Source organism: Panicum hallii, chromosome 9, assembly GCF_002211085.1.
Source record: "Panicum hallii strain FIL2 chromosome 9, PHallii_v3.1, whole genome shotgun sequence".
NCBI classification, from domain to species: Eukaryota; Viridiplantae; Streptophyta; class Magnoliopsida; order Poales; family Poaceae; genus Panicum; species Panicum hallii.
The window spans coordinates 45,770,688-45,779,771 of record NC_038050.1 but is presented as its reverse complement, the minus strand read 5'-3'; the positions used below and the strand labels follow the sequence as shown (position 1 = coordinate 45,779,771).

Here is a 9,084-nt window from a genome sequence, read left to right as displayed (position 1 = left end):
GATTTCTTTAAATTTCAATCTAATTTGATCTTTCAGCAAGTCTGGTATATCTAAATTTCAATCTATTTGTAGGTATCCATTATTCGAAAAAGTCATTGACTCGAGTCAGGTGCCGTCGCGTCAAAGAGCGGGATCGTCGCGGTCAGCAAGTCGCAGCACAAGTAGTGGCGACGACAGCGCGGAGGTTGTAAGGCTACGTGAAAGAGTAAGACAACAGGAGCTACAGCAGCAGTGGTTCCAAGCTCAACTTGCACAACAGAATGCAATACTGCAGGTAAATCTTAATTGTTAAAACTTAGGTTAAGTTACATTCTTGCTGACAAATTTGATCTTTCAGCAAATAGCGAGCCAACAGAATATACAAGTGCCACCACTGGTACCTCCACCTTTTGCACAGGCCGGTTGGCCATCAGCTTCACCTCAGGTATGATAGTCAATGATTCAAATGTTAGTTCATAGTCATTGCAAAATATGGTCACTCTAAATAAATATTATCCAATTAGTTATCTTTCAAACTAATCTTGTCCATTTATCTTTTATAGCCTTTTCACACCCCACCACCTAACCTTGCGGCACCGGGAGACTCACACGTTGATCCAACATCGAATTGGGCGGATCAATTCATTGGAAGTGGCGGATCAGTTCAACCAGGTGATGGAGGCGGCCAAACTTAAGTGAAACATTGTTGTTCTATGAATTTGTTTCATATGATACTTGTATGAAGTTTTTGAACTTTAATTATGAACCTCTGAAGTTTACGTATGTGGATATATGAATTGTGTACTTGCGTGCAATTTCTGATCGTGAATTATAATTGTGGATGGTGAATTATAATTGTGGATGAAATTTGATTGTATGTAATGCTTGTGGTTGCTTTTGGGGTTCTAAATTGCTCTGGTAAGCTTAACTTCCGACGGTTTCACAGAAACCGTCGGAAGTTAGACGTCTCAAACTTCCGACGGCCAGGCAAACCGTCGGAAGTTAACAAACGGACGTCAGCTGCCGTTTGCCAGGCTAACTTTCGACGGTTTGCCCGGCCGTCGGAAGTTTGCGAAACTTCCGACGGTTTAGTTCTGCGCCGTCGGAAGTGTAAAATTTCCGACGACTTACTGCCGTCCAATTGACTTCCGACGGCTTAGCGCTAAACCGTCGGAAGTTATTTAACTTCCGACGGTTTAGCCGTAACTTCCGACGGTTTAGCCGTCGGAAGTTACGGTTTTTCCTGTAGTGGAGCGGCTCATGAGGACGGCACCTTCGTTGCACCCATTTGTGCCGCGGCCTCCGCATGAATCGCCGTCGCCTCACGCAGCTGTGCTCTAACAGGTTAGGAACACTTCCCTGCGTAACACTTCCCTTCTTAGTTCACACATGAACTAGTTGAAATCCACCTTCCGTTGATTAATTGATGATAGTGTGATACATCCCATGCAGTACTGCGATGCTAGATATCTAATTTTAGAATCTCATGTGCGTTGTAATAGTAGATCATGCAAAACACATACAGCTACACTTGAAATTGATGTTAAAAGATAAAAAGACACATATTAGATTAATTGTAACCAATGTGCTTTTAAAAACTCCATATGGAGACACATGGATTCTTAATAAAAACATGATAAAACAAGAAGTATTTTCTTGCAGCACATAGACATTTCATCAAGCACATACTGGTTCTGTCTTCCTTAACTCCTGAGTGAGTTACTTGAATCTGACATCTTGGTTATGATTTGATAACACTAGTTCCATTACAATTTTGTATGCAGAGTACAATTTTGTATATCATTTATTTCTTGAGAATTTTCACTGTATCATCAAATTAAGATCTTCCGCAGTTTGTGATGCAGAATCTGAAGCCCTTTTGATGCGGCTCATTTCATAATTGGCTTGAAATGAAGTGGAGGCAATGCAAGTACTTCCCTGCAAGACCCTGATTCATTTTTTTTGTTTCTTCAAAATTGAGTTCTGACAATCAAATTTTTAAACTTTTATTATGGCATCAAAGTTCCAAGATATGTCGTAAGAATAATTTCTAGCTCCTAAGCTACTGACAGGCATGCGTGATCCTCTCATTATAGCTTGGTAAGTTTCATGGTGCAGCCTAACATGTTAATGTGAATATATTATCCAATAACATCAGTTACCAGCACTATGCTATTATCTTTAGAGGATATACATCCTGCATCCTTTAATAAACATTCTGCATCATTCAAATGCTATTGTTTATGTTTGAGGTTGCAGTATAATTCGATATTGAATTTAAGAGTCTGTTCATATAAATTGACTACAGTTTAATTGGATCTTCAAATGCTATTGTTTATGATGATTTCTGTTGAAAGATGCTTGATATAACCTCATTTACAGGTTATTGAAGTATTCTAATTTCATCATGAAAATTTGGGTGGCCACACATATTTTCTTAATCTGCATGATCCTAGAAGACCGTAAGGAAATCTGAAGAATGAACCAAAGATGGAGAAGTGAAATACAAATTATATCTTCAAGCATCAAGCTTTTTAAATAGATTTCAAATGTATAAAAATTAGAGTAATGTCTAAGATTTTCATTTGTTAGATGATTGATTGTTGACTATATTTGATCTAATATGAAATGGTATTTGTTCCTGTTAGGTTTCCTTGTTGTTGACTCTCTGGTATGCATCCGTAGTAAATAAAATGATTGCATATAAAAAGAGAGCGTAAAATAATGTACTTAGTGACGTTATAGTCAAACTATATTAGAAACTAAAAGAAGATCGATCAAATTCAAGAAAATGGATCTAATTAAGTTGCTCAAGATAAAATGCAAAATATCACTAAAAGCTTAGACACGCAATTTAACGTATCTAAAAAAGCATATCATGTCTTCTAGACACGCTTAATAAAAGCATATCTATAGTTCTTGGCACGGTTCGTGTGGAGACGCTAGCGACACGTTTTAGTAAAGTGTGTCTAAACTCCATTAGATACAAAATAAGTGTATCTAGTCTACAAATAAAACGTATATATAGGGGGATTTTCTTGTAGTGTTGCCTGCCGTAGTTCCCATAAAAAAAATCCCCCTTATATTCCAGCACATTATGTTCCATTTTCTAGTAGCCATAAGAAAACCAAAGAAAGAGAGAAAAGCCAGGACCATGCATGGGCAATCATGAAAGAAGGCCAGATATCCACAGTAACCAAGCACCCATATAGTTTGCCCCGAGCAATCCTCGTACAATGAAAGGACATGTTGCAGATGGTTTGCACTTCGTTCATCAACTTTCAGAAGTAGCAAAGAGCCGTCTGCAAACAAAAGGTGATTTATACTCGGTGCATTCTGGCATATCTTAACCCCCTCAAGATCTCCTCTTTCCTCATTCACTTTTATCCGGTACTTCATAGTAGAAACGCACTTCATAATTACGCTCACCCATTATTCATCAAAGCATTTCAGGTGAAACTGTTTGTGGAAAATCCCACCTTGCGGTGGATTCATAGTTTTTTCTTACCACTAAGAGGGAATGGCTTATAATGCCCTATATTTTCATGCATAAAACTAGTTATTCAATGAGTTATATGATAGGATGATTTTGCAGCAATTCAAATTTCCGTGGAGCGCATGCCACTTCCTCTCTACTGCTGTTTATAAATTGTTTGCCTTCTAGGATGCTTGACATCAAGTTCATCCCAGTCCCATGGACGGTGCTATGATATCTGTATCTTTAGGATAAAAGGAAAGATGCACTGAAGTTTTCTGCAGAAATAAAGCCATCGACGCATACCCTGTCCGTAATCATGATTTGGTTCCTTTATCTCTACGCAAGGATGGGTAACAGAGATCGCTTGCGCAGATAAAGAAGGAAATGCGAGAGTGATTAAGTCCAGCCAGCGCAACCGAGCAGGAGGTGATGATGACTGCGTTGCGTCGCTGGGAGGGAGTTATATTCCTCATTCCTTATCACCCCCTTCTCAGTTCGCTGCTGTTTTGCATAAATTTCAAAGGCTGGTACCTTCATGTTGTCCCCCTACACGCCCTTCGTTTTCTGTGGGACATCCACAAGCTAAACGTAGCTGAAGCAGTGACAAATAATGGCAATAACACAATATCTTAATGAAAGTCAATGCACTCCAAATCTCTAGTGGAATTTGAGAACCTCTCTCCAAATCTTGACAGTCTTGCAGAATGAATTATCACTAATTTCTGTTTGCTGGTTGTTCGCTTGATCTGACTTAAAGTAAACTTGATTTCTGTCCTAACGGGTTTGAAACGAGAAAAGAGGTGCACTACCCGATAACTTATTTATTTTGTACAGAAAAGAATTCCATCCATCGATAATTATACAACATGATTTCACCTATATTAAACCAAAATTACATATGTGCTTGGTTTGCTATGAAAAAATGTAACAGTATTCATCTATATAGGATTCTTGTGGTTCTGTTTTTTTCAAAAATTCAGTGTGTTTCCTCCCTGATCCACATTTCCTAAAGCGACGAACTCTCATCGTCGGAGTTGCTCTCCCTTCCATGCTGGTTGTGCAAATTCAGCATCGCCGTCGTGGCAGTTGACATTCGGAATGACCTTGCAGATCCAACAACCGTCCGGTCTTGCTGGCTGACCTCCCTGCAGACGTGGTCCAACATGGACAGGAAGTCCCTCACCACCATGAACATCCTCAGCGGGTGAGCTTCCTCCTTCGCGGCATCCCCATGGAAGTACTCGGTGATCTCTTTCACTCTTCCCAGAGCCCTCTTCTCCTCGCTTCTGACCTGTTCGATCTCCATCTCAGCTTCCTTGAGAAAATCATGCATCGTTCCAAAGAAATTCTGGCCCTGGGTGCACTGCTTCTCGAGCAGGAGGACTGACTTGATCTTTCCAAGACCAGCTTCAAGCTTGGATACATAGCCATGCAGTACATCGAAGTCCATGCTAGCTGCTTTCTTGACATTCCCTAGTTCAGTGCTCAGCCCAGATACAACTTTCAGTCCTTGCTTACGGAACTGTTCATCTTTGACTATATTTCTGCTTTGACTTTCTGGAGCTTTCTCGGATTTTGCATCTTCAGAACGGACGATTTCTTGAACAACGAAGTGTAGCAGGGTGGTTTTACCATCAGTACCTTTGACGTCTGCGAGTTTTAGGAGGGTATCGAGCTTGAAGGCTTTTGCCTGACCCCGGTTTGTGCCAACATTCATTCTATTCCCAGTTCTCAGAACAGCTTCAAGTAGCTTCAGGAACAATCTGCTGCCTTTCAAATCATCACAAGCGGCCTGCAAAACCATGTGAAGAATGTCAAGAACCCATACATGGAAAAATCCCAAAACTAGAAGGATAAAATCGGAATGTGCTATTGAGAAATTGTCCAGTTTGAAAAGTTGAATCCACTATATCCAGAGTAGCTCCGAGTTATCAACAAAAGTGTGTAAGCCAGGAAAATGACTTAATTTGTAAAGAATTTTTTCCAGGCAATATATAGGAAATAATGACATACAAATTAAAGTAGATACTTGTCATAGAAGCTGCAATGAAAGTGCACAGGCATACCTCTAATGTTTCAAAAGATTTCTTCAGGTAATTTATTTCGCTCTCAAAATTGGCTCGATAGAGCATAGCGTCAACTCTTTTGAAGGAAAAAGGTATATCAAGCACTGCCTTGAGAAACCGCTCTGCCGAACCCAGCTTTGATAAGTCCCCAGTAAAGTTTCGAAGTTTCAGCTCTTCCTCTTTAGTAGGAGCCATCTTTACTAAGGTTTCCAACAGATCAGCCCCCAGACATTCAGCATTGCCTATTTAAAATGTCAGTGACAATTAACACTGTGAGTAGAACTAGACAGGGTAGCTTGGAATACGATGATGTATCTGATTGAAGATTCTGGAGCAGCATGTATTGCATTTTTGCCTAAATTTGAATGAAAAATTCCTCATATATACTTCAATACGCATTGGTATAAGTACTATAAGATACTAAACTTCCAAACATGTTTTGTGTAAAAATATTGAGAAGTCCTAAACTCCAGTAGCGTAATATAACATCTCTGCCCTACTGCAGACATAATATGAAGAATGTATATAATGCTCATTATTGACTGGCTTGCAAAGTTTACTCAGACTATGTTCAAAATGAAAATTCACACAGTAATAAAACTGTCTGCTGTTAAGTATTTGAGTTTGGTCTAATGCTGTGATATCATCACATATGTTTGGTTAAGGTCTGCCTGTACAGTCATAGATATCTGCAGATTGTATTGTTGAGATCCGACAGTAATATAACATTCTGAAAGCATTCTCCTGGAAGCTAATGCATGGCAGTATAATTTTGAAATTAAAGAATCTGGTTATCTAGTTATAGTCCTAGAAATTTCCACATCATAACTAATTAAAAGGTACTCCCTCCAGTCACAACTAATTGACATATTGGACCGACAGCCCTTTTACCTAATGCTCAGCCAAGATATTAGATATTAGATGAGGTCACCTTATTTCCATTAGTAGATATTTCTGCATCAAAAATATTCAGTAACCAAAGAATTGCTCACCATCTAGCAGTGCATCGGAGACCTCCTCCTGGGTCACATTCAGTGCACGCAGAAGGATGGCAATGTTCTGTGCCTTCTTGGGGTCAAGGACCTTCTCTTCAGACCTACATTGTGGCACTCCAGCTTTCTTCGGTGTGTCCCTAGGAGGTGCATTTGCCGCATTGTTCGTGAAAAGCACCTCGATCATGTCCTCATCCAACCTGCAAGGAACTCATGTCAACATCATAATTTCTAATGAGTCAATACGTAACAAACATCCAATAATTCTACGTATGTTCCCAAAATCCTGTCTTAACTGGAATGAGTTGGACTTGAGCCGGTCCCAGACCATGTCGCGGTTGGAGCATGCCCGGACCTTGTCCCAGTGCAGTGGCTTCAGCTTCGGCCGGGCTTCATCAACGGCAGCATCATCCTGCGTCCGAATTAGCATGCCGTCATTGTCCCTCTTCACTGACGTGAAAGGCGCTCTCGGCGCAGTGACACTTGGCCCCTCAGTTTGCTCTGGTTTCAGCAGCCGGCGTGCTGATAGGCCACCGGGTGGCCCCGGCGGTGGCGGCGGAGGTTTAGGAGTAGCATTGTTGCATCTTGGCGCCGGTAGAGGTGGTGGAGGCGGAGGGGGTGGCGGTGGTGGGTTGTGGGGTGGCGAGACCATTTGTTTGATCATGTCAGAGGCAGAGCCGGCGGAGAAGCGGGTGCGTGGCAGAGTGCGGCGGGAGCGGGGAACAGGAGGGGCGGGAGGTGGGGGCGCCACGGATGCAGCGGCGGGCGTCGGGGGGAAGAAGTCGCTGGTAAGGCTGGGGAGGCTGCGGCGGGACGGGGTGGTGGTGCGCGGGCTGGACGCGCTAGCCTCGCTCCACGTCCCCACGCCCTCGGCACCGCCGGAACCCGCCGAGCGCTGGCCCGGCGTGTAGTACGCGGCGTCCTCGTCGGACGACCCCGCGCGCCGCAGCGGCGGTAACGGCCGTAGCTCCGGGCTCGGGACGGTGTCGACGTCGCGGCACATGCCCCTCCGCGCGCGCTCCGAGCGGACCTTCCGGTACGGGGTGGCGCCCGACGACGAGCCCGCCGCGGAGGTGCCCACGGCGTCGGCGTGCAGCACGACGGCGGAGGCAGGCCCAGGGTGCGCGGCGGCGGCGAGGCCGAGGGGCTTGTGCGTATGCGCGGAGTGGCGGGCGAGGCGGCCCGTGAGGAGGAACGCGGCGGCGAAGGCGAGCAGTGCGAGGACGGCCGCCGCTGCAGCGGAGGCAACGACGATGGCGGCCTTGGGTGTCCCTCCGCCGCCACCCCGGGAGCGCGGGGCCGGACCCGTGCGGGAGGAGGAAGCGTCTGCGGTGATGGTGTCCGGCGGCGGCGGCGGCGCGGGGAGCAGCGCGGGCCCGCCGTTGTCGACGGGCGGGACCGGCGTGGAAGGGTCGGCGGCGAAGCCCGGTGCCGGCGGCGCCGTGGTGGACGGCGGCGGGGTCCATTCGATGGGGAAGAGCGGCTCGTGCAGCGCGCGCCTGGCGTCACCCCCGGCGCCGGCTCCGGCGCCGGCCGGGAGGATGAGCACGAGGACGAGGAGTGAGGTGAGCATGAGGACTAGAGACATTGGTGAGAGTGAGGAGATCGAGAGAGAGGGAGGGAGATGGCAGTGGAGTGAGAGTGGGAGTGGGAGGGGAAGCAGAGGAGAGGGAAAAGGAGGGAAGGAAGGAGTGCGGGGAGAGGAAGGAAGCCGCCATTTTCTGGGTTTGCTTCGCAGCAACGTCTCTCGCGCACGTGGCACTTCCTTCTTTTTTATAACAACATTGACTTTTGCAATTCGGTCAAATGTTCTCGCGGTGAATTTCTTCTATTTTGGCAATTTTTTCTAGCGGTGAATTTGTATCAGGTTTCTAAAACAAATCCGTGCAAATATTACCTTGCGTCACAAGCCAGCAAACGCAGTTTCACCTTAATTTTGACAAAATTCAGCGAAACTGAGAAATAACAATGTCGTTTTCCATAACTTCATTGGAAAGTTTTCAAGTCAGATATTTTGCTGACGCACGAAAGATTATCTATTTCCTGTATCTGTGAACAATCAATCTCAACCTATATTGAGCATGAGTCAAACAATTTAAGTGGATATGCGTATAGGATGTATGTCCATGTCTGAGAACACATATCTTATATTATCCGTATTGAAAACCGAGTATGAGAAAATGAATAACTATTTGTATTCATATCCGTGAATATCCACCTATAGCTACCTATCTGCATGCTACGAGGTGGATGGGAAAAAATAAACATGAATTCTGATGTGGATGCATTTTATATTTTGTAATGCTTCTTAATATTACATCTTGAACTTTGCACTTTTAAGTTCAAGACCGCTAGCTCTTGCTGATAGAGAAAAGAATAAATTGCATTCAGGTACCTAAACTTATCCCGCAATTTTATTTAGTTTCTGAACTCTCAGATCGTCTATTTTCTATTTCCTATTAAGTAGTCTGTTTGAGATACCAAACGCGCCACGCGAGCATCCAAAACTGACAGCATGTCACGCGACGCGCCACGGTGGCAAATATTTCCAGAATCCCCCTTTAATTTC

At 44.3% G+C, this 9,084-nt stretch overlaps 1 protein-coding gene and 1 long non-coding RNA gene across 2 annotated transcripts; one reads left to right on the top strand and one right to left on the bottom strand.

The window, feature by feature from the left end:
* Positions 1–211: 211 nt before the first annotated feature.
* Positions 212–663, top strand: LOC112873926. The gene is made up of 3 exons (XR_003224853.1): positions 212–274; positions 338–424; positions 543–663. It is a non-coding gene; the product is annotated as an uncharacterized LOC112873926 (long non-coding RNA).
* A 3,427-nt stretch (positions 664–4,090) lies between these two features.
* On the bottom strand, positions 4,091–8,103 carry LOC112873079 (formin-like protein 4). Its single transcript, XM_025936105.1, has 4 exons — positions 6,812–8,103; positions 6,516–6,715; positions 5,524–5,765; positions 4,091–5,249 (listed from the first exon to the last, which is right to left on the bottom strand). Exons 1-4 carry the CDS (start codon positions 8,101–8,103, stop codon positions 4,464–4,466), a joined length of 2,520 nt encoding a protein of 839 aa, XP_025791890.1. The 3' UTR covers positions 4,091–4,463.
* Between the last annotated feature and the right edge of the window lie 981 nt (positions 8,104–9,084).